The sequence below is a fragment of the Brienomyrus brachyistius genome, chromosome 12 (genome assembly GCF_023856365.1).
Source record: "Brienomyrus brachyistius isolate T26 chromosome 12, BBRACH_0.4, whole genome shotgun sequence".
NCBI lineage: Eukaryota > Metazoa > Chordata > Actinopteri > Osteoglossiformes > Mormyridae > Brienomyrus > Brienomyrus brachyistius.
The window spans coordinates 10,159,584-10,184,829 of NC_064544.1; the positions used below are offsets into that span (position 1 = coordinate 10,159,584).

At 44.1% G+C, this 25,246-nt stretch overlaps 2 protein-coding genes and 1 long non-coding RNA gene across 9 annotated transcripts; 1 reads left to right on the forward strand and 2 right to left on the reverse strand.

The window, feature by feature from the left end:
* Positions 1-946: 946 nt before the first annotated feature.
* Positions 947-6,274, reverse strand: trmt10a (tRNA methyltransferase 10A). Of its 4 annotated transcripts, none has more exons than XM_048971512.1 (8): positions 6,172-6,274; positions 5,380-5,632; positions 4,553-4,715; positions 4,279-4,350; positions 4,091-4,165; positions 2,757-2,906; positions 2,542-2,647; positions 947-2,442 (listed from the first exon to the last, which is right to left on the reverse strand). In XM_048971512.1, the coding sequence occupies exons 2-8, from the start codon at positions 5,595-5,597 to the stop codon at positions 2,168-2,170; spliced, it is 1,059 nt and encodes a 352-aa protein (XP_048827469.1). In that variant the 5' UTR covers positions 5,598-5,632; positions 6,172-6,274; the 3' UTR covers positions 947-2,167. The 4 variants fall into 4 exon arrangements, with proteins under 4 accessions (XP_048827469.1, XP_048827468.1, XP_048827471.1 ...); XM_048971511.1 differs by having other exon boundaries at positions 5,380-5,634; positions 6,163-6,233; XM_048971514.1 differs by lacking the exon at positions 6,172-6,274 and adding an exon at positions 6,042-6,170 and having other exon boundaries at positions 5,380-5,634.
* Positions 6,258-25,113, forward strand: LOC125705139 (uncharacterized). Its single transcript, XR_007381442.1, has 3 exons — positions 6,258-6,324; positions 8,411-8,495; positions 24,609-25,113. It is a non-coding gene; the product is annotated as an uncharacterized LOC125705139 (long non-coding RNA).
* c12h4orf54 (chromosome 12 C4orf54 homolog) lies at positions 11,036-23,434 on the reverse strand. 4 transcript variants are annotated; one of them, XR_007381439.1, is made up of 3 exons: positions 18,229-23,433; positions 13,234-13,293; positions 11,036-13,073 (listed from the first exon to the last, which is right to left on the reverse strand). XR_007381439.1 is itself a non-coding variant. In XM_048971489.1 (3 exons), exons 1-2 carry the CDS (start codon positions 22,950-22,952, stop codon positions 13,281-13,283), a joined length of 4,713 nt encoding a protein of 1,570 aa, XP_048827446.1. In that variant the 5' UTR covers positions 22,953-23,434; the 3' UTR covers positions 11,036-13,073; positions 13,234-13,280. The 4 variants fall into 4 exon arrangements, 3 of the variants coding, with proteins under 3 accessions (XP_048827446.1, XP_048827445.1, XP_048827447.1); XM_048971489.1 differs by having other exon boundaries at positions 18,253-23,434; XM_048971488.1 differs by having other exon boundaries at positions 11,036-13,293; positions 18,253-23,434.
* Positions 25,114-25,246: the final 133 nt, after the last annotated feature.

Sequence of the window (25,246 nt, forward strand, 5' to 3'; positions counted from 1 at the left end):
AGCCGTCGTTGCTTCCATTTTTTCTTCCTCCATGACTGCTTGTGGGATGGCTGCTCAGCGCTCACATCGACAGATAGACGACAGGTTGAGTGTGGAGTGATGCGTGTGCATGTAGCTTTACCTGATTCATAGAACAATGACAAGTCAGCTTCCTCAAGCTTTTGTTGCGGTCACCTAAACTAAGAGCAGCTGAGAAAATACCAAATCTAATTTGATTTTTGTAATGAGTAACTACACTCCGCTCTGAAAATAAAAAAAGTAAAAGTATGCGATTAAATTAGGAAATGTAGTGAAGTAAAAGTGAAAGTTGACAAAAAAACTCAAGAAAAGCTCCCAAAACATACTTGAGTACAGTAGTGAAGTATTATTACTTCGTTACTATAGAACATTGATGGAGTGCAATTGTATAGTCCCTTGTGTGTGTGTGTGTGTGTCTATACACACACACACGTACACCCATAAAATGATGGATTAAGTGAAACTGCAGTAGTCTAATTTTTTTCTGTGACAGTATATGGAATTATGCACTGACCCAAAAAAATTTGTTGGGGGAGGGGCAGCTCTGTGGGTTGGACCAGACGTCTGTGGGACTCAGAAGGTTGTTGGTTCAAATCCCTGGGTCAGCAAAGTGATCCCACCATTGGGCCATTGAGTTTGGCCCTTAACCCCATTTGTTCCAGATGTTGGCTAACCCTGCCTTTTCCTCTATGACATTTCCTTGAGGTGGCCTCCTGGGATGCTTTTCCAGCTGCCCTGAAGGAGGGCCCACATATATGCTGAGCACTCATTGGCCAGTTTTCCTTCACTCTGGTCAGACTCCTCCCAAACCATCTCTGCTGTGTTTAGGTCATGCGGCCACTGATACACATCCAAAAGCATACTTTTTTGGCTTCAGGTTCATCACACCAGCTTTGCTGGTACAGACACAATAGAATGGGATACAATGTGGCTGTTAATGCTATTTACTCATAACAATTTTTATTCATAAAAATAGCATTCAGAATAAAATGAGAAATAACACCCAAACTATTAATTTTGTACATCACATTCAAAAACACCATCCACTGAACTGTCTTTACATAGGATCATGTTTAAAAAAAAAAAAAAAAACTCTTAAGCCTGATAACCCAGCAGAGTGCCCGCCGAAATGCAGACTAACATTGCAAGAACCTAAACCAACCTGGTGATCACTTGGGCTTTAAGGCAACATTGTTGCCTTGAATTTTGCTGTCATTCCAGAATAATAATACATTAGATATGTATGATGATGTAGCAACAGCAAGGCAGTCGGGATAAGCTTAGCAGCAGATACCCACTGCTCTTTGTGGTGAGCTTGACAGTGCGAGTTTATCTCCGTTGACCTTGACTTGGGGTTACTTGAGCTCAGCCAGCCAACAGCCAACTTAAAGCAGCATTGATGGGTGAAAAAGCAGGATGGTGATCAAGGGTCAGAAATAGGCAGGACGTACTACAGCCAGAGAGCCAGTAACCTCATCTGCCAAGGCGGGCTTTTGTCATTTCTACCAGTGTAAGTCACCTTAACACCATCAAGTGTTAAAACAAAAAAACAAACAAAAAAAATGCAGCTACAGGAAAGATTCATAGTAATGTCACTTGCGTAGGTTAAAAGAAAAAGGCACTGATCAAGTCATACGTTTCGGTAACCTAAGGCGGCGCTTTGGTGTTTAGTATCTACAAACTGTCAGCTCTCCTGGAAGAGGGTACTCTGCATGACAAGGGGATTGAGTACCTGGTGGCAAGCTGCAGGAAGCACACAAAGATGTGGCAAGCTGTGACGCATGCAGAATACAAGCAGCTGCGGGATCAGCCAAGGAAGGGGGACATGAGGATACACTGGAGCTTCTGCAGACAAATGGATGGATTAAGCAGGAGGAAGATGTGGGTAAAGAAAAGATCCGTCACATTTTGGACTTATCTTGGATAAGTTCAGAGTTTCTTTGCAACACAACATATTGTAAATGTTTTTATGCTTTCCTTTTAAAATGTACAATGACAACATGCATATGATGTGCGTCAAGTACTCAGAAGTTTTTAATAAGGCCACTGTGACCCCATCATATCAGGGGGGAGGCTTAAAAATGACAAACAGAATACAGAATTTAAAATAAAAATGGAAAGAACTTGAAGCTCAGTTTCCCTGATTGTTCTACGCGGCGCTTCCTTCAGCGCTGGCCTGTCCCGATTGGATGGGACCGTCCTCAGACTTTCTGCATTTGCTTTCCTGTACCTCCTTTGTACTGGTCTCTTCCTCTATTCCCAGGGCCGAGTCAGAGTCACTGTCCGAATCTTGCTCCTGCTCTTTCTGCCCATCAGCGCCGCCCTCCTGTTCCAAGGGAATGGCCCCTTTTCTCTGGGGCAAGATAGTGAAGAAGGCCTGCTGCCAGTCCCTTTTTTCCAAGTATGCCAGTATGATCTCAAAAACTGCAGGAAGGACAGAAGGTCACATTACAAAACGTGTTCAGAGTGAAATTCTTAACATTCAGTCCTTGGTGGAAAACTGTAGCTAGCAGAGGAACTCACCATGGTTAACAGCCAGCACCTTGCGGCTGTTCATCTTGACAAAGCTTCCCAGTGGGAGCTGGGCGTGGTCAATCCCAAGCTCCTGAGCTCGCTGGAAGGTAATCCCCTGGGGCACAAACGCACAAAGAAGGCAGGCACTTTAGGTATGTTTCATATTCCACCTAATACAGACCATTTTCCCGGTATTCCCAGTCCCTCACATGGGCAACATCTACCTTGTGGTGGTTGTGGTCAACGAGACCGCCAATGATATAGGCCTTGCTCTCATCCAGCTCCGTCAGCACGTTGGGAGAGTCCGAAGTAAGGTACACCACCTCCTCTTTGCTGATGACCTGGTGGAATTGCTCTGGCCTGATGTTGATGTCCTGACGGGAAGGGGGGTGGGTGTAGTACAAGAGTGTCACAGGTGTTAATTTCATTTTACTGCAAGGCATGTTCCAGTGTCATCAAATGCTCAATCTTCAGTTACAGTACTCCAAAAAGGTCTGCAATCAGATCAGGTTTTCAAGGAATGGGGGTGGGGGGGGGGGGGGGGGGTATAACTTGGAAGTTACACAGAAGTGCAGGGAAGAGAGATGCAGAAGAGCAAAAATTGAGCAGATGGAATTATTTTTGTACCACAATCTTTCTACTCATGTCTCCATATTTCTGCATTGTAAAACACGACCAATAACTAATACACAAGCTCTTTTACTTGCGAATGAGTTACGTTCCGAACAGCTGTTCATAACTTGAAATGTTCGTAAGTCGTTATTCAACATAATTTTAAGGGTATACGCAAGTACAAACAACTAGGATGCTGGGAGTACGCACGCTACGCTGCTGCGCGGCGGGAGTAGTGGACAGAAGTCGTACTAGGCGCACAGAAAAAAAAAAATAAAAAAATGTTGGACAGGAAACAGGAGCCCAGGGAACACAATTTGGACTTACAATCCTCTTCATAAATTGAAAGTTCATAAGTAGAGGTGCGGCTGTATACTTTTGTCTAATATTGCCGTTGCCAATGGTGAAAATCGCCAGCACTTGGCAGAATACTGTTACATCGTTATCTATTCTGAGGTAAGTGAAAGAGCTGTCTGCTGGTCATAATTAGCTATAAACACCTTGTGGGTCGTATAAATACGATACAGACTGCATCTCATTATGATTGCGATCGATTGATGCGTCTTAATATTTAGCATAAAGGTCCCAGTTACTGTTGTGTGATATGAAAGCAACACATGAAATTGGCCAGGAACTGCAAAAGTTCCCAGGTGAGATAGCCTAGGAACTTGTAACCAGAACTCAGGTTCTGGAACTTCGGCGTGAAAGCGCCCAGTGTTTTTAACTGCAGCTACAAGTACAAACCTTTGTGGTGACTGTAGCTCCACACAGAGTTGATTAAAGACACTTACATTTCAACTGCTATTTAGCAAGTGTCCAAAACCCCAGTATAAAATCCAACAAAAACTAAACACAACAGGTTACCAGGTATCAAACAGAATATTTCTGCAATCTCAACAAGAACTGAAGAGTTGCAGATGGAAAGGAACCCAGCAGGAGCGCTTACCTTCCAGTTCACCCATCCTTTGTCATTCTCGTCCATATTCTGCTTTAACTGTCCACCATGACTGGTCAGATAGAACTGAGGAAAGACAGACATCTGCATTTGAAGGGGGTAGTCCTTTGCTCATAATTTAAATATGATTCACTCAACTGCTGAGGACAACCTGGACACTGATTGGGATGCAAGCTGACCTGCACAGGGTGTAAAGCTCTCCTGTTTTCAGCATAGCACCTCTGGATCTGCTTGTGGAGTTTCTTAACATCCTAAAATCGCCCCACCCCCCAAAAAAAAGAAAATTAAAGTCAAACTCCAAGCCCCTTCAATGCCATTATTATTTAACATCAATAAATTGACCATTCCAGCATGCAGAATGACAATTACATGCCAGGGTGGTGGAGAATACCAGACAGATTGTTGCTAGGGAGCCTTCAGCACTGGAATCCCACCCCCATGACCTGCAGTCACCTTCAATGTCATGAGACTGTCGAAGCTGCAATCCACCACCAAACGGAGGCTGCTGGGTGTGGCCTCCCGGCACAGCCGCTTGCGTCGCACCCACTCCACCCCATCCTCCGCCTGCGGGGGGCGCCCCAGCCGCCTTTTCTGCTTTCTCTCCTTGCGCCTCTGCCTTCCCAGACACACAAAAACGACGGCTGCATGGTTAGGATGACCAGAATCTACACCTGGCCTGCTATATATGGTTTTTCACAAAACTGTAATGGTGAAGCTAGAAAATAAAATCAGGCAGTACACTGTCAAAAAGAGTACCAATTTCTACATTTGCTCCTCACTGTACCCTGTTGGTCAGGGCTATTCAACTCTGGACCTCGATTCCAAATCCAGGCCGTGTTTTCAATTCTCCCAGGTAGGCAGTCTAATAATGACTGATTCTGATTGGCCAGAGGCTTCACATCTGGCTTACAGGTGAAGGAAGGCTGGAAAATCAGCAGGGACCGGACCTTGACCGTGAGTTGCATAATCCTGCTCTAAGTAATTATACCTTGTATGATACAGAAGCGGACTATGAGGAACATTTTTGTACCACTGTGGGTACATAATGCTGTTTGAATATTGGGGATGTTCCCCAGAGTCCACTTCTGTACCTTGTATTATATGAAAAGGTACATTTACCTGCAGCTAGGGTACAATTGGCAGACCCCTGAGGGTACAGCCCCACTGACAAGCAAAGCTATAACCTGGTACTCTTTTTCTAACAGTGCATGGAATAAAATTTGGTTAAAAACTCAGAAGTGTTAAAAATTAAGACAGCAGCACAGTAATCAAAGTATTACTTGCGGAGGTCCCTCTGCTCCTCCCATTGCTGGTGCCTCAGCAGCCGCTTCCTCTGTCTCTTTGACAGGGGCTCCGTCCCGTTTGCTTGGCTGCCGCTTTCCGCCTCCTTTTCTGCGGCCTGTCCTTCGGGGTCCTCCGCGGCCTCTACCGTGTTACCCCCCTCAGAACCACGCCGCTCCGCTTCGGGCTGCGCGCAGTCACGCGTATCACTCGACATACTTAGTCACTGCCGCCTTATATATTAAGCGAAAAATCTGCATGAAAAATTGTTTGATTAAACGACAATGCAGTTTTTAAAGTGTTCTTTACACATATTTCAAATGATTAAAATATTTATACAAGAGTTTATATAATTAGCCGTAAAATTATTCACTATACTAACTAATGCTATCGCTACTTAGCACGAAAAATTACTGAAATTTACCACATATAGTTCTATGACACTAACTGGCAATATAAAAATCCTTATTCGTTAAGACAAATGGTTCTCTTACCATCGTAATTAAACCAAAGGAACTAACAGAGCATGACAGAGCATGTCATTTTCCTCTGACCGTCTGTTATGGAAGTATTTTGGTAGGCTTTTGTATTGTACAAGTATATTTACCAAACAGAAACTTGTTAACTGAAAGGTAGTGAAAGTTGTGAATTCAGACTTTACCATATTACGCTGGTGCTTTAAATTCGAGTACAATATTTAATGACGGATAATATTCCTGTTTGAAAAGATGTTAGAAAAAATGTTCGTTTGATGCATTTGGTAATTTCTGTAGTAAAATTACCTTATAACTATCTTTCACAACACGAACTTGCCATCTCTCCACACGTGTCGCTAATACATCGTCATCAAAATGCGCCTTTTATTTCGTCACGAATCCACGAGTCACGGCAAAGAAAAAAAAGACGGAGATATACAAATCGCCATTGTTGTAAGGTCAAAGTGGGTAAGTAGATGTTGTATTATTAAAATAATTATTTTACGCCGACACTTAACCCAATAATTTTAATATAGACGATTTTTGATGAGATACAATTACAAAAATTAAGGAAAAATTGTTGATGGCTTCCTGCTAACAGCATAGAATTGTATAGTCATTCCCATATACTTATCAAGATCCATGCACTAGTGATGGGCGGATCGATCCAAGTATCCATAATAATGTTATTTCTCTCCTGAATGCATTGCGGCTGTCTGTGTAAGCGCTTCTGCTCTCAATTGTCACCCGGCTGTCACGTGACTCAGCGGTGCAGACAGGTTCACTTGCGCGCGCGCACACACACAGACAGTATAATATTTATAATGAGGTATTGTGATAGTGGGTCGCTGAGCCATGCTCGCAATAATTAAACAGCAGAGATAGTTCGGGGTTTAATCACCCGATACCACCCATGTCACTGCCCACTGTGCTCGTCGCCCCGTTTACTCCTCATACACACGGTGGACGCACGCACACGTACACACACACCACGTACAGCAATAAACATTAACCACTATACTTGACATACTCGCATAGCACATTTAAAATCACACAAGCGATTACAGAGAACTATTTACGAGCTTGGCATCAGTCCAACATGCCGCGCTAGCCGCCGGTAAATCCGCACTACAGTATTTATTTCCTCATAAACTTTGCTTAAATTCTGTCCTGGGTTTTAACTAATTAATAAAGAAAATCACAAAAACACCTTCAGCAATTTGATGACGCAAAAAAGTAGCTATCTGTATCAGCGAAACATATTTATTTGGTATCGGATCGATACCAAATCTTGTAGAATCGAACATCACTACAATGCCATTAGCTGAAATAACTGTTCAAGTACCACGTCATTTACCTTGGACCAAATTTGACAAACTTTGAGGAACATTACAGAAACTGCTACGGTGTAGCGCTATCTCGGTTTATTCTGTATTCATTTCTGTTTAAATATCTCTGTACCCTCTCTGCTGCATTGGAGTACTGAACCAGTTGGTTGAAAGAAAACCTTGGTCTGGATTTTTACTCTCTTGGACCTGAACTTTCCACCTCTGGCCTATATTGATATATGATCCCTACACCGATATCTGGTGGTAGCCCAACCTTGACAGTAAACTTTATTGGGGGTGCTGATTGTCATGAATTTTGGAGGGATGTGCTGGGGGATTGGTTGTTCCTTTCACTCATATTTGAGACTCTGAAAGTATTCCTCTACCTGCACGTAGTTTATGTCCTGTTGTATGAATATAAACATTTAAATTAGCAGCTAAAAAAAAATGAGATTTTAATGTTAAAATCAAATCTCCAAATGAAACATTTAGATCGAAAGAATTGATATTGCGGTATTGATTTTCATACCGTTACTCTCAAGCCCTCTTGGTTGGGGGGGAGGGGGTTGCAGTGTAAGGTGTCAGAGGGAATTTTCACCCTGCATTATAGGCAGGGCATAGTTCCATTGGCCTGGCTAGTAGTTGGGGGGGGGGGGTTGCTTTACACAACAAGTCTTTCCAAAACACAGCCTGCCTGGCGATGACCTGAGGCTCTCGGCAGGTTTGGCTCTCTGAGCTAGGCCTCAGGTGGACTGGGTGTACTGGGAGTGTGTGCGTCTGTGTTGGCCTATGGTGTGGGCGAGGGAGGGGACTGGCAAGCTGAGTTAGTGTAAGAGAGTCTGGTAGCAATGGCAGCCTCCCACAGCGGCTCCCAACACAACGTAAGAATGACTGCTATGTGCTGTAGAGAAACAGCACTGAAATTACAGCAATCCCTAGAATGCCATTAACTTTAGCTCTTAATTACTGAACAGGTCTGATGCAGGCTTAGCATAATATGTGGATAACTCTTTTTATGTTAGTCAGCCAACAGAGAACAAAACCTATTCAATTATATTTTATACCTGTGACCCTGACAAGGACGAGTGATTGAAAATAGAGGGACTGGCATTTTGTAATTTAGCAGCATAATGATTTATTTTACCACCAGCTGTATTAATTACTGTATTTTTTTCATATTACAAAAAAACATTGCTTCATTCCCTTATGTCCGTTTTGAATTCCAGCATGCGTTCCAGGATTTCACGAGGCTGTGAACTCAACTGTACATTTCCGTCTTGTAGGCGGAAATCCAAAGAGGCATCTGTGCAGGTAGGCTCTTCCTAAATTTGCTTCACCCCACAAAAATCTCAGTGGCTCGTCACATAGGAAGGAACGGACCCTATATTTTGAAAATATCAGTAATAAATAGTCCTTTGTAACCACCACTGATTTGGGATAAGGGTTTTAAAAGATCATAGCTGGAGGTTCTTGATTAGTAATTATATTTCAGTTTCTTTGTGTAGATATTACCATCTTTTCCTGTAAATAAGTTTTTCATTTACTTGACTCGGAGAGCTCCGCACAAGAATTCCAATGCCTGGAATGTTGGTTTTATGCACAAATGGCAAATAAAAATCTCGTATAACATCCACCCTCCCACCGGCAAAGTCACCACAAAATGACACATATTTTCATTTTCAAAATGATGCATGCGAAATTGACAGTTCTCTATAAAAACGCAACATCAAGGAGCAGTTTTTACATTTAATTGCTTAAGTCTTCATGCAAAGTTTCCTATGTTTTTTTTTAACCCATTTATACAGCTGAATATTTTACTGAGGTGAGATTAAGCAGTTTGGACAAGGCTGCTGCTTGAACAGGCTCCTTGGGACTTAACCCTGAAACTACAACTACTGCAATGTATTCCCAAATTAAACATAAAAAGACTGGACTACCGACTTAAGATGCCGCTACAGTTTACAGTCCTGTTTATAGAATTTGTTTTTCTCCCATCAGGAAAATCGTTAAGACTTTATTTTTTAATGGGGATTTCAGCTTGGCATAGGGGTTGCAGGCATGTGTGAGTGGCGCATGCAGGTGTGTGAATAAACACTCTGTTAATAACCCCCTCTAATAATAGAGCAGGAGGCTGTATATAGACCCACAGCAAGTGTGGGGGAGTGCTATAGCAGAGCCTTCAGATGATTTACAGAAGTCAAGGCCGTTTAGCAGCACGATAAATTGTTGCCAAAGCCACCACTGAGAATCTTTTTTTTTACTATGATACAGGTGGATTTTTCTACACTGATGCTTGTTCATAAATACAACCGTCCACCTGCCTGGGTCTTTAGCTGGTAGTGTTTTGGTCACGTGGTCACATTCTGACCTGCAATGAGCAAATGAACATGTAAGCTGTTTGTGTTGTAAGATTAGCTCCAACAGTACATGCAGATATCACTGGTGCACCTTAGCCTGCTGTGGTCTTATGAGGGCGGTGGCCTTTTGGTGGGGATTTTGTTTGAGCCGGGGGCGGGGAGTAGGAGATACACAGTGTGCTTCTGGAAGTATCCATGTCGTGTGGCCAATGGGCACCGAGATGTGTCCTGTTCACACCAGGAAGTGAAATGTGAAGTGATGCAGTCCAAGCCAGGCTGCCTGAGCGGTGTTACCCCTGGGATCAATAAAGTTTTTCTTTGCATCTGACTATTCCTCTGTCCTTGAAATAATGCTGAGGTTTAAATTTAAAAGCATTCTGTGCATGTATTATGTATTATTGTTTTCTGGGATCTGAACCGATGATCTTTACATCATTAACACAGTGTTGTACTTATTGAGCTATAGCCCATAGTATACCTTTATAGAGACCCATATAGTTGTGGATATGAGTATAATTATGTAAACGTACATTTTTAATGCAAATTTAGTAGCAAACCACACTCATGTTTATGCCCTGGATGTGTATATTTGTAGGTTCCCATTCCAGTTTGTACAAGTCATGGTTTAATCTTCATTTAATGATTAAAACATAGTCAAGAACATATGATGAAGGCTCAGGAGCGGCTAACCTCTGATTACCGAGGGAGGAGACTGCCTGGGGTCACAGGAGGTGAAACTGAGAGCAGTGTACTGCTTCTGGGCATCTGTCAATTCAGACCCAGGGTTTGTGGTCCCTCTATTTGTATTAGAGTACCTCGTGTTGCACGCCATGTGCCAGGCTACTCTGGATAGCGCTAGCACTAGCTGCATGCTGAGATCGCGTATCCCTTGCATGCTATGAGCCAGGCTGCTCTAGATAGCGCTGGTGCTAGCTGCATGCTGAGAACGCGTCTCCCTTGCATCCTATGAGCCAGGCTGCTCTGGATAGCGCTGGTGCTAGCTGCATGCTGAGAACGCGTCTCCCTTGCACCCTATGAGCCAGGCTGCTCTGGATAGCGCTGGTGCTAGCTGCATGCTGAGAACGCGTCTCCCTTGCATGCTATGCAGCAGGCTGCTCTGGATAGCGCTGGCGCTAGCTGCATGCTGAGAACGCGTCTCCCTTGCATGCTATGCGGCAGGCTGCTCTGGATAGCGCTGGCGCTAGCTGCATGCTGAGAACGCGTCTCCCTTGCATGCTATGCAGCAGGCTGCTCTGGATAGCGCTGGCGCTAGCTGCATGCTGAGAATGCGTCTCCCTTGCATGCTATGCGGCAGGCTGCTCTGGATAGCGCTGACCCTGCTGCATGCTGAGAACGCGTCTCCCTTGCAGGCTGCAGTATTTTGCTTAGACGAAAAATAAATTCTTGTGAATGACTGTTTTGTCGTCAAGTACCACTGTAAAATAACACAAACCATGTTTACGGACCTTTAAAAGCATAACAAACAATGCCCAATTACTGGAAAAGTACATGACATTTATTCATCAACTCTCATAATGTACATCTGCTGGCAGAACACATTCATTCCCAGTAGCAAACCCACAGATTCCCAGTCCAAACCCACACATTCTCAGTAGTCCATTGGCTGCATGTGCCTCCTTGCCCTGTGATCTGTCCTGAACGCTGTCCAGTCCTTTCTTCCCTTGAGGCCGTGGGGCATATATTAAGCCCTGCCTGCCTCCTCCACGTTCACACATTCTTCTGGCCATCTCCACGTTCCTTGTTCTCCCATCACATGGATACTTACACACCCAAACATTACATTAGCCTTAAAAACACACACACACACCAAATAAGTATAGATGTGCACTTTCATTGCCTGTAGGGCAGCAGCACGCAAAACCTGCAGCATTACATAGCATAGCGTTTTGGTTTTTGCAGTGTACCACGTTTGTAAACCTGTGATGTATATGTGTTGATCCACCTTAGACAAAATCAACTGAACGCCCACTAAAAGCCTGTAGTGCATTAGAATATCTGTATCTAAACACACTGAAGCTTGCCCCACATGTACATTGCATATTATATAAGTAATATGGTGACTACCATGTCATAGGGTATCCCACACAGACCATGTAAGATCATCAGTTTTAAGTTAGCTTTTTTTGACTTGTTTTTTGCCTTTAGGTTGAATTTAATACTCAGTAACTCCACATTACATATCTCTGTCTCAAAAGCAAGAGAAAACGATCTAACAAAGTTTAACATCAGAGTTTGATGCTGAATTAACTCCCGCCTAATACAATGAGTGCATGTGCTGTCCCTTTTTTGAAGTAATTCACACTAAATTAGGACTGTTGGAAGGAAAAAAAAGGCAAATATAAAAACAACACATACACCTACGCAACATGTCTAGACTATGAAGTATGAATTCTTCAAAAAGGACCTATCGTAAACAGTTATAATTATTTTTACATAAATGTTTGCCTTTTCCTTTCACACAAGCGATGCTTTGTAGACAGTTAAAAATATGCAAAAAAATGTTGGTAGTAACAACATGACGTTTCAAGTGGAACACTCACAGTCCAACCTGGGAATACGCTCACCAGGCATGCGCTTTTACAAGGCACCTTATCTTACAATGTTTTTTTACACAAGAAACTTCAACAAAATGTATTCGTACAGAAGCGCTGACCAGCAGCATCACAGCCCTGATAACTATAGTCAGAGTAACGAAATTAAAAATGAACAGCAAACTCAAACGTAAGATGGATTCCAGAAGATCCCTTCTTTTAAATCTGCAGGAACCTTTATAAACTGTATAAAGTACAGCAGAATCAAATCAGGCTTAACGAGCTTTGTGTTGACACGTCTGACCAGACTTCCAGCTTGGTTTTCTAGAGTATATTGGACAATCAGACATGTAACTTGGCGCTAAACTGAATTATTTCCAAATAATCAGTACAATGATGTTTTCCTGTGTTAAAATTTCCTCTGCTGGGTAATACTGCTGACTAAGGTACAGAAGAACCCCAGAAAATGGCAGCTATTGAGCTTGGATTCAGTGCAGTTAAATGTCTCCTCTCTGGATATAGTCAAAAAAAATTTTTTGTCTGTTTGGAAGGCATCCCATCATTCTGCATAACAATTAGAAGTCGAGGAGAATGGCGTCACCATGGACACGTGTAAACACACACACACACACACACACACACACACACACACATTTGTTCAGGTCCTCTCCAGTAGCCTTTGACCGTGTGTCACATGGGGTCACAGGATGAACTGGAACATGTAAAGGGTGTCGCAGATGCTTAGGAAAAGCGCAGGTGTACACCACATGTGGCCTGGTTTTTCTGACAGCTGTTAAACCGTTCCAGGATCCAGGATGCCCTCTGATTGTGTCATGAGTGCCATGATTTTAGGCTGAAAAGTCTGAAGAGTTGCCTAAGCAGAGGGGGTTACTTGGGGGGGCGGGAAAATCCACAAAAATATTTCAATAAAAACTTGACAGATACGGGACGTCTATAAATCTGGAATCCGAGGCAAAGATCTGTGAATCACAGAAAAGCTTCTGTAAAGACGCACAGTGAAGAAACGCACAGCAGTGAAAAAGAACAAAATAAGGAACTTTGGTTTGGGGGTGGAGGGGGGGAGGGTAACACATGTAATGCTGGGGGCGTGGAGGAGCACGGGAAGCTGACTGCACCCACGGTGGAATTGGCAGAGAACAGATCCAAAGCCTGAGACATCACACTCTTCATAAGTTGACTCTGTGCGGAACACAGAATGACAGGCGTGAGATGACCAGGGAGACAGGAGACAGGAAACAGAACAGCTTGCCGGGAAGGAGGTCTACGCAGCATGCAGCCCAGTGCAAATTCGGATCTGAAGCATAACGGCACAATAACAAAGGCGGGTGGCATTTGTAACAGAATGGTTTTAAAATGACATTACTCCTACTCTTAAATGGAAAGTAATTTTCATTGGTAACACTTGACTGGGCAGGGCAAAAATAACTCAGTTACTACTGAAATGCAAATTATGAACAAACCGTGAACAAATATAGCTGGTGCTTGAGATAAAAGATGTCGCAGTTCATTAATGAAGAACAAGCATGAGATCAGTATTTCACTTGTGTCATTCATGACTTGTTCCTTCAGTAGTTCACAGAGGTTTACAGAATTAACAGATATAGTAACCAATATAGTAACTGCTTGAGTTAAAACGTGCATCGCGATTCATTAATAATGAATTAACATGAGATCAATATGTAACTAAAACTTAGTTTGTGGTTAATTCATGTATAAGTAATAATAAAAAAACTATTTGTGCCCTGTCAAGTAAAATGTTACCCTTTCATTAGCACCTTCAGTCATTAACACAAAACAACGCAAATGACAATATTGCTTTAATGTATAATGATAGAGATAGGATGAAGAAAATAAAGTTATATTTTAAAAATGTAGTAATCTCACTAATTCTGCACACACAGCAAAGGAAGTATGGTGTAGTGAAGCTTTGCTTGATAGACACATGGAGATCCTGCTTTGTTTACGGATCAGCAGGAGGCCGAGGGCACCCAGACGCGCCATCCACCGCTCCTACTCCCCAGGCCTATAAAAAGCTGGGCTCTTGCCGTCTCCAGCAGATTGATCTCCAGCAGCAGCTGTACTCACCCTGCATCAGCACAACAAATACCTCTGTGTGGCCTGACCTTTTCTTCCTAGCTCCATCCTAATGGGACACACACACCCCCCACCAGCAACACCCTCGCAGGTTCTTGCAATGCTGGTCACTGCCACCAGTCTCCTGGTTTTACTCTTACCTGAAATTATTCCTCACTGCTATAATTAACTTGTCTGATATGCTGTAGCGATACCTTCATTACGAAAAGTCTGCAATTGCCTGTTTATCAGGGGTACCCCATGAATGCATATCATATTGGGGCCCCCAACCCAGATTAATCTAATTGTGTTCCAAATTCTATAATCATCATAATGCCCCCATTTATTGCGCCCATGCCGTTCATAAACGTCAGGTATAAGAAGGAACGCATGCAAGGCAAGAAACCGCTTTAAAATCCACAGCACAGAAGTAACACAGTGCAAGAACACCATGTTTTCTTGAGGCCAGTACATTTAATTAGCCTACAAGCATAAAACAAAAGTGTCGATGTTGCTCTCTGTTTAGTCGGTGCCACCATGCAGCAGAAGCAGGAAGGAGACAGCGAGTGGCTGACGAAGACTCTTGATAATCCCTGATGGTTTAAATGCCTCAGCTGACTGACATGCAATAGCACACGCAGAAAACAGACAAAAGAACATAAGAACTATACAAACGAGAGGAGGCCATTCGGCCCATCAAGCTCGCTTGGGGAGAACTTAACTAATAGCTCAGAGTCGTTAAAATCTTATCTAGCTCTGATTTAAAGGAACCCAAGGATTCAGCTTGCACTACGTTATCAGGAAGACTATTCCGTACTCTGACTACGCGCTGTGTAAAGAAGTGCTTCCTTAAATCCAGTTTGAAATGTTCTCCCGCTAATTTCCACCTATGGCCACGAGTTCGTGTATTTGAACTAATGCTGAAGTAACTATTTGGTTGAACAGCATCCAAACCTGTTAGAAGCTTATATACCTGGACTGACCCCCTCGTCCCCTTTCACCCAGCTGTGAATCTCCCTTTTAACAGGCTCCCAACGCCTTTAAAGATCAGAGTCCAGCATTTCGATTTGTAAAAAAAATGGAACTGTTTGCGTCTGGTTTAGGCCTAGTAACAACCACGCGGGCTCAGGTTACGGGCCGGCCCGCACGCATTAACGGCCATTTACAACTGCACGCCGTTGAAATAGACGAGTAAACACAACGTAGTGGAGGGATCGTCTAAAATAAACCGCGGCCTAGCGATGACTCAGACTGGTGCTTGCACTGAATGCCATTCTTGCCACATTTAGCAAAAATAATTAATAAATCACTGTAACTCACAAGCAGCCAATCGGGAACTGCAGCCTGTGTTGTTACTTGACTGGAAATACAACAAGTATAACAACTATAATGACTTTCATATATGAGTTTATGAAATCCTGCCATGTGCATTATGCCATATAATGTGATTGTATTTTTGACAGCAGAAGGTCTTTTCTAATAGATGATTTGGATCTATGGAATAATCTACCTGACCAAGTTTGGGAGTTGGTCACACTCTCCATATTTGAATCTGTGCTTATGAGTAAAAACCTACTCAATCTCTCAAATGGCCAGCTGGGCAGACTATGAATCCTGACCCAGGGCAGCCCTGTCACCTTGACATTGCATATTACTCCTGCTATTAGCTTTGCTGGGGGTGATTTGTGGCTCAGTGGGTTAGGGCAGTGTTTCCCAGCCCAGTCTTCGGAGGACCCCTGACAGTCCACGTTTTTGCTTCCCCTCAGCTCCCAGCACACCTGTATCAGGTGTTCGGTGTTCCTGATTGGCTGGGAGCTGAGAGGAAGCAAAAGCGCGGACTGTCCGAGGTTTTCCGAGGACTGGGTTGGGAATCACTGGGTTAGGGCAGTGTGTGTGTGTGTGTGTGTGAGCAGAATTCTATTGGTTCAAATCGCCGTATTTTTACTATTGAGGCCTTGAGCAGGGCCCTCAATCCACAACTGCCCCAGGGTCTGTCTCTCCCTGCTTTCTCAACTGCATGTCGCTTTGGATAAATAAACTATAGTCCCAGGTATCACTTATGGTCATAACCGCACAGCTTTATGTTATGTTGCGTCAGCTATGTTCATTAGCACTGTACGTCTGTGTTGTGATTGGGTATCTCTGCTTTAGACCGAAGTATTTGGCTTTGTTCACCCTTCTGCATCCCGCTTACTCCCATCTGAGCTAACAAACCACCAGCTGAACCCAGACATTCGTACCCAGTACCCAGAGAATGGATGCTGTGTAGCTCCTGCTCCAGTACCACTTACACTGGTAACTGGTCACTCATTGGAAGCTCAGCCTAGTCGACTCCTTGACAGCATATATGTTTGTCATGAGCTATTCGCTTCACTTGCACTTCCGAGTATGATTACACAATCATCTATATCAGCCCAACACTCAGGACCTAATTTCCACTTTTCCCCACATCGATACCTTTCCTGTTCATCGATCTCCTCTCAGAAAAATTACCACAAAGTGACTCGTGACGCACGTCTATAGAACAGAATATAAAAGTTGATAGTCAATCAGTATAACTGATTGATTTTTCATTGTGTCATAATCCTCTGCTGATAAAACAAACACACCCACTCAAAGTGTTTTATCCTGACGGAAGCATTCTTATAGGTCTCCGTGTCTGTGAGGGAATTCGCATGGTACTGAAATTTAAGGACGCTGTGTTAATTGCAGTGTATGGTGATATGTAATGCATGCGTTGGTTCAGTAGTTTACAGCCCGAAGCTCACTGTGATCCTTCTACTCTCTCTAGGCAGCTTTCAGGCACTTTAATAACACTTTTATTCCCATTATTTTATTATTCAACCAATAATTTAACCCAAATCAGCAAATTTCTCACACAATTATATTGCATAGCTTAAGGTCCCTTTTAAGTACAATATCAGGGCCCATTTCTGTCACATAAATGGGACAAAATCACAGGTCATGTCTCCTTAATATTAATTAACCGTGTTTTTGCTAGTCACGCTGTACCCCCTCCAGTACCGACATACATGCTAACTGTATGACGCAAAACACTGAAATGCCAGGTTATTTTTCATGAAAGATTCATTTAAACTATGCAAAGGATAATATTTTTACTGATGATGATACTAACCAAAGGCATAAGCCATATTTTACTGCCTGTAAGTCACATGCTTTATATTACCAGATTACGATACATTTATTATTAGACATATTAGCATCTAGCTGAAAACTGAACCCCAGTAATAATCTCGGCCTGTTTAATTTAGTCATTAACCACTATAAAACGTAACTGTATAGTCTAAATGACAGGCCTGCTCTTCTCGGCCTGCATTAAATGACACACATAATACCGTTGATCTTCGCTGCAGCGTGAGGTGTTTTGCTTGTGATTATTTCTGTCACATGTGATACAGTAAATTAACTTGCAGCGAGGCTGTGACCGACTTCCTATAAAGGTTTGAACAAGGATAGCAGGTGAAAAGGATCCGTATATTACATTAATATGTGTTAACAGTAACACGTGACTAAAAGGTCCATTAAATGTCCATTTTCATTATAGATACCTTCATGCTATAAATACTTATCAAAAGGCATATCTATCACAATATCGGCATGTCTATTATGCATTATGAATGCTCTCAAACACCTTTATAATGAATTATACTGACCATTATAATACATTCTAAAGAAATCTATAGACGAGAGCTTCATAGAGCATTCATAATCTAATATATATGGCTATAATGCGTTTTGCCTTTTGATAAATATTTATAGCCATGTTTCTCATGGTTTATGAATATATTACAATGCATTATGAAGGTATCTATAATGGATTTACATGACTGCTTTAAGTAAAGTATTACTGTGTTAATGGACATGCATAGAAGATATATAGAAGATTTTCTGTATAATTTGTACAATCCTGGTAACACTTTTTGGTTAAAGGAGTACACGAAAACAGCTACCAAGAAGCACACCACAAAGCAAGCACCTTTAGGGGATGTTAGCATTTAACAGCGGAGGAATGTCACTTACATGTCAGGTGTCTCACACTTTTACCTGTGCTCCACTACAAAGCTCATGGTGGTTCCATCAAAAGAAGGAGGGGCGATGATCCTAGGCCCTTGTTGTGAGGTGATGCTGATGATGGGCTTACTATTCGTGACCCCTTTGGTGCCCCTAGTGGTGACATGCTGGGACTGCAGGGCCTTCCCTGTGGGGCTAAAATACGGCCCCTCCAGGTAGGCAACATCTCCCTGCGGGCTCTTAGTAGGGGCCCCATCGACATACTCTGATTCGGCGCACACAGAGATTGTGGGCGGAGGCCGAGCAGGCATGATGGGTGGGCCTGGCAGGAAGCTGGGGTAGATCATGTAGGCGGGGCCGTAGGTGGCTGGGTTGAGTGCCAGAGGGGGCATGGGCATGGGCAGTGGCGCCACTGGTGGCTGCGGTATGGGCACATCCACGTACTGCCCCGTCTCTGGGTCAAACAGTCTCCTGGTGGCCGGCTGGATGGGCGTGTCCACCAGATAGTAGTGCCCCGTGGTGGGGTCCAGCAGCATTTTCCGCTGCATTGGCTGGAACGGGTCACTGGGAGTGGGCGGAACCGGCGCGGACGAGAAACAGATCACCTGGGGCTGTGCCATGGGTATAGAGTGATGGTAAATGGTAGCGGTGGGTGTGTCTGCCGAACGGGTCTCCATGACCACTGTTGACCTCTTTGGCGATTGGCTACTGCTGCTGCGTCTGCTGGCCTTGCTCAGACTCTCGCCCTGCCTGCTGGGACTGCTGGGCCGCTCCTGCCCCCTAGCCGCCGTGAAGGTATACACGGCTTGCTCTCGCACCATCGCGGCCGCTGGCTTGTCGTTGCCAGCGTGGGACTTGACTGGTATGGTCAGGTAGTTCTCCGAGTTAGATACAGCGGACATGTTGGCTAGTACAGAATTCTCTGCCTCATCGTTATTTATCTTCTCCCTCTCCTCCACTGAGGCCTTACGGTGAGATATCTTTAAGGACGCGGTTTCCTTGGCAGCTTTCGGAGCAAATGTTTTAGAGCTGAAAGGTGTTTGTGAAGAGGCGCACACCTGAGACCCCCGAGTGCTACCTCCACTTGCAGCTGCCTTTTGGCTGTGCGTGAAGGTGAAGGCACTTTTACTACCAAGTGCTCCACTGTGTAGAGATTGTGATCTGGGTGCATCTTTCTCCTCCCAGCTAAAGGGAACGTGGAGCATTTTCATCTGCTCTCTGTCCTCTCGGGGCAGTGCCGTGGTCGACATGCTTGCCAGGGATCTCTCCATGTCTGAGTAAGAATCACTTCTCTTTAAGTGCTTGGTGTGGACATCAGCTTCTGTGTAGCTCATGTTCCCTGCATCCTCCTCCTCTGGCTCTGTTTTACCCAGAATCCCATGCTCCTCGCTGGCAATGAGGGAGAGCACATGACTATCCGTGATTGGCTGGGGCTCACTCTTGCGCTTCCATTCGTTCCGGTCAAAGACATAGAGTTGCTCCATCGTTTTCACGGCAGCCTGTAGTTTCTCAAAGGCAACCTGGTTGGCCATTTTGGATTCTGGTTTCTTCTCAATTGTATCAGTAGCCTTATCCTGTTTCCTTTTGGAACTTACAATTTCAGTTTGCCCCTCGACGGGCGGTTCCGAGGGGTCACCGTTCAGCAACTTAGCCGTAACCAAGGCAGCCCTGCTTGTTGATGGATTTACAAGTATGGGGACACTGTCAGCGCCCTCTGTCTGCGCTTGAGGGGACAACCTTTCCCACTCCGTCGTAATATCGGCCGGTCTGCGTTTGGCCACCTCTATTAGATTTCCAGATCGTTTCACATTGCTATTTGTATTCACGGACTGACATTTAATAACTATCGGTGAAACCGACGACGGGTTTCTGGAAGGCCCAGGTTTGTGAAGGTTGTGCTCCGCGAGGACGTCTGAGGCAGCGGCAGTTTTGCTCTCGTTCGCATCTGAAGAAACAAAGTGATACGAGCTTTTAACCAATTTCCGCACGTCTCTGACCTGGTGAATTGGTGTTTGCAGCTTGCTCTTGTTATCTCGGATGTCTCGGACCATGAAGTGCGGCACTTTTTCCGCCGCGTCTCCCTTTAATGACACCGCTTGGCATTTGGAGTCATCAGCTGTCTTTATCAAGCCGGTGGCATTGCAGCCTATATTGGGAGTTAGCAGCTTAGCAATGTTAAACGGATTGCCTTTGCTGTCTTTCACGCTCCGTAAACTTATTTTGATTTCTGGAGACTTCGATGTGACGACACTCCTCGCCGTGTCCGCCACGTATAGAGTGTTGTCCGAGCGCACTTTGTCTTCTTCTGTCTGATGCGCGGCTGTGCGGGTTGAATATTTCATATTCGGCAGCTGTGTCCCGGTCCCCCTCTCCTCGGACATAACATGTATACTCGGTACAAACAAATGCGACATTTTAGTCAACCTGCTGCCGCCCACTTCGATCTCTACGTCTGTTTTCCCCAGTTTGCCGGTTGACGAGTGCGGTCTTCCCGCTGGAGTTTTATCGTTTTTATGTTCCTTTTCAAAGTGTTGCTCACCGTCCTTCCAGGATCTGAATGCGCTATTCTGGCTACGAAGCAACGTGCTTTTGGAGGCTTCGAATGCTCCTTTTTTAGTATTGAATCCAGCTTCATTTGTGGGCTCTAAATTAGTTCCTGATGCAAGAGTCAAAGTGTCTTCTCTCTGACTGTCGTCCTTGGGATCGCACGAATTGTTGTCCCCCAAGTCCGCCAGTTCGTCCAAACACACAACCGTGAGATCCGAACCCGCCTCCGAAAATTTCGAGGTCTGCCTTTGCAAGGATCTCGCGCCATCCGCTCGTTTTTCCTTGTGCATTTCGTGATCTTTGAAAAAAAAGCAAGGGGAGAGCGCCGGAGAGGGTTCGCATATCTCCCCCCTTTCCATCTTGCGCTCCTGCTCAAACTGCATTTTCTTAGAAATGACATTTTTGAGAAGGCTCGTCGCGAATATGGCTTTCTTGTGTGCGCCTTCCATGCTCACCCCTTCGTTACAGGGCTGCCTGCTGGCTTCACCCCCCCGCCTGCTTGGCAAGACGCAGGTAACTTCATCTCCGGAACGTGATCCTGTTGCATTTTGAGCGAATTTTGCACGTCTTTCGCCTCCGGGGACCCCTGCTTGCACATTGCAACGAAAATTTAACGTTTCCGTTAGTGTTATAACCCCTCTCCGTCCTTTCCCAAACGTCCCCATTACTTCCATCTTCTTGGTGGAAGATGATGCGTTTTTGGGGTCTGACAGATTACCATTCAAATCAAATATTTTAGTCTGTGGCGCTTTTATGTTGGCTAAAGGCAGCCCCTTAATCGCCTTTCCAGCATTCTTATCGATCTCAAACGTTGATGTGGCACTTTTATGGGCGACTAAATTTTTCTCTCGTGCGCGTGTCATGTCATATTTGAGGTCAACAAATGCGGACCACCTGTTAATTCCCAGCCCGTGCTCCGAGGCGGAGGACTCGCTGGAGGTACTGAAATTGATGGCATCGAAATACGGACATGCTAAACTTCTGAAGGCTCTGGCTGTTAAGTTGCGCACTTCTTTATCAGCATCATCCAATTCACTAACCGCGCTAGACGCGCCACTCGAATACTCGTTTATGTCTTTCCCTTTTATTTTGGTACCAAAGTGCAAGCGTCCGGGGGCCGCAATGAAACATTTTGCACTATCACAGATTTTCTCTGCCTTTTTATCAGCTCTTCTAAAGACATGGCGACTCATATCCCCCTGGTGCTTGGCATAACACCGAATGTTTTCCTTTTCTTGGACACCGCTAGGCTCATTTATAGTTCTGGAAGTCGCCTTGATTGACAAGTGAATCTGCCCCGCACAGTTACCGCTGCCGTTTTGGTTCTTTGACAGACTTTCATCCGAGCTGACGCATTTGTTCATATCACATAGATCGTTTTCAGGCTTAGTGCTGACCGCTGCTCCGCCAGTAGCGCGCCTGTCCGTATTATTAGCATGGACCTGATTGCTTTTCACTCGCTCTCGGCTCCTCTCCTGTCCTGCACCTAGCTTTTCTTCACTGTCAAACGAAGCATAATCAATAAACGAGCACGCCAGATTATTGTCTTCAATGTCCCAACAGGATCCTGTTTCGAAGTCATAATCTGCATCATGATCTAGCTCGGAGAGCTGAATTTCATGCGTTGTAATGTAATGAGATTCGTCGTCCGTAGCGCTGGGCATGCGGTGATAGGACAACACGACGCCAACACCCTCCACCGGGTCACCTTTTCTGCTTATATACATGTCACTGTACTGCAGCGCTTCCTTATTAATAGATCCCGTTTCTGGATTGAACTTTCGGGGTACGAGTTGGGATCCTGGAACCGCGTCTCTGTTTCCAGTGGATAATTCGAGGCAGTCCCTGTAACTTTTGTCGGGGATTTCACGTGAAGAGGAAGCTTCGAACGCGCCCGTAGTATCTCTTAAGATCTCATTTGCTCTGTTGCCCCCCACGTCTTTTTCATTGATAAATCCGCAGTTTGCAGCGGGGAGATCGGCAACATCGTCGTTCGGTTCGCGATCGCCTGGGCTTTGATCTTCTGAAGTTGAATGTGAGTTACTGCTGCGCTTGAATATAGCCAGCTGGTTTCCTTCACCGGTAAAAGTTACTTTAACAGTTTTTGCGCCGTCTGCTTTAATGTCGGTCGGACCATATAGGTCCACGTAGTTCGATTCGTCTTGTTGTGCCATAGAGTCAAACATGTTTTTTGACGGTCGGCTTCGTTGTAGCACCGGTGTCTTCTCGTTAAGTGACAGTCTTCTAGGGTCTCTACATCGTTCCTTTATGAGCTCTCTATTATGGATACTGTTACTGGGCAGGAGTGGGGAAAAAAGAGAGCGATACACTGAGAAGCTCCCAAAAATCCTCCCCGATGCCCCATGTGCCGCGCAGAGTCCCTCATGCTGGTGCTCTGCATTTATGCTCTAGTGGACGGTGGTTTGAGTGGCGCTGGGGTGTAATTTCGGATATCATTGCTAGCGGCATCGGCATTCCTGTGGCCTGACTTTGAGATGCTTAAAGCAGAGTATTTGGAAACTTAAACTTTTACTGAAAGACTAAATCCAGCATTTGCGTAATAAATGGCATTGCACCGTCTGGAAATATCATGCATTATTCGCAAAACTAATGAGTTATTAATAAATAAACTAATAGGCTAATAACTTATCCTTAACTAGGCCTATGCTGATAATAAAGTGAGCTTAAGTGCTAATATGATGCTTTAACTGATGTTTTGGCTCCGGAAGCATGGAAGTGGAGCTTTTTTTGTGCTGGGGTGGAGTGTAAATGTTTCCGGATGCATATGCCTATAGAATACGTAAAAAGAAAAAATGATGACGAAATGATATGGACTATTTTAATAGTGCACGAGTGGAATCTCTGGTTACACAAAAGATCTTTTTCTGACACGTGTCTCCCGATTGTTATTGCCAGGATTTATTTATACCGTATAAGTCATTTACTTATTTAGCATTCAACTTAACATGTTAAGGTAGACTGTTACATTTAACGTGCCGTTTTAATTGGCGTCCTACGATTATTTGAAGATTATGATTGACGTCTCTTCTTCGATTTTTCCCCCCGATTTTAAATATTGTTTCACACAAAATATATGAAACAGCCATGTATTTTTCAAAAATAATCTACGCTAATATGGCTTATTTGGTCATCATTTTAGCCCTGATTCAGCACCTCGACCAGTGGACAGCACCCGTTGTAATTTTGCTTTTCTTCCCACATTGTTGTTATTGTATTAGTTTCCAGACAGGGCAGTTTAATGGTTAATGACTGGCGCATTTTAGCCTCTCCTGACACCTCAGATTTATTGGATACAATAGAGAAGAGAACACTGAAGCCGGTATCCAAGGAAAATCAGTAATAGGATGTTATGGATTAATTGATCTCCTGCAGAATTTGAGCAGTTAGAAACCTATTACTGTATGCAAATCTCTCATACATCATCCATTCACCATTCATCTATCCATGCATTCATCTTCATACAGCTTCATTCAGTGTATAGTATACAGTGAGCTTGGGACACCCTGGATGCAATGCTATTCTGTTGCAGAGAAAACACAAACACAATTACATACCACCGGCAATTAAGAGACCATGAAATGATAGGCACTACTTAAATCCAATTAGGAATCACTTTGTTTTTCAACAGGACAGTGAGCCACCACACACCTGCAGTCTGTGTAAGAATTATTAGTAGAGTGATAGAATGAGACAGTAGATAACCTGGCCTGCAGAATCACCTACCTAAACCCAACAGAGATGGTTTGGGTTGAGTTGGATTGTAGGAAAACTGTTGGATTGTAGGAAAACTGGCGCTCAACATATGTGCAAACTCTTTGAAGGTGGTTGGAAGAGCATTCCAGGTGTCTACCACGTGAAGCTGGGCGAGAGAATTCCAAGAGTGTGAAGGTCTCCATCAAGACAAAGGGCTAAAAGAATGTAAAGTATAAGATCAGTTTGATGCCTTTGTTATTATTGTGAAATGTATAAAATTGTAAAAAATAAAGAAAAACTCTCCTAGGAATAGGCGTGCCCAAACTTTTGACTGGTATTTTATATATGTATATATCTATAGGCTGTTTTGCAAATGTCCTTTATACGCCCACATGCTGAGGCATGTGTTCTCTTTATATATTGCAAGTTAAAGAGATTTATTAGTGCCATGTTTTCTAGTAAGAAGCACATATGATCATAGGGATCCAGTTCTCTTAATTGGAGGTTTCAAATGATTGGCCTCAGTGACCTTTTTGGCCTCGGTAACCTTTTCTCTACAGGTGGTGCTGGACAGCGTGATGCATGCTAGCTCACAGGCTTTCAGCATGACACAGCAGCCATGGTCTGTCTCACACAACCTGCTAGGGAGGGTTTAATAACTTTAATCCAAATAAGCACCTTTCAGTGGGCCGTGACGAAGGCTTGGGTCAGTTCCCTGCTCCGGTCACATCAGTTGCACTTTTGTGTAGAACCTCATGAGAAATGG

Bases quoted from the DNA above. Each gene is read 5' to 3' on its own strand.
- trmt10a (XM_048971512.1), bottom strand. From the start codon at position 5,597: ATGTCGAGTGATACGCGTGACTGCGCGCAGCCCGAAGCGGAGCGGCGT. The intron at 4,351-4,552 runs GTGACTGCAGGT...GGGCGATTTTAG, and splicing joins ACAGTCTCATGACATTGAAG to GATGTTAAGAAACTCCACAA. The intron at 2,443-2,541 runs GTGAGTTCCTCT...TCCTTCCTGCAG, and splicing joins GGTGCTGGCTGTTAACCATG to TTTTTGAGATCATACTGGCA.
- c12h4orf54 (XM_048971489.1), bottom strand. From the start codon at position 22,952: ATGTTTGACTCTATGGCACAACAAGACGAATCGAACTACGTGGACCTA.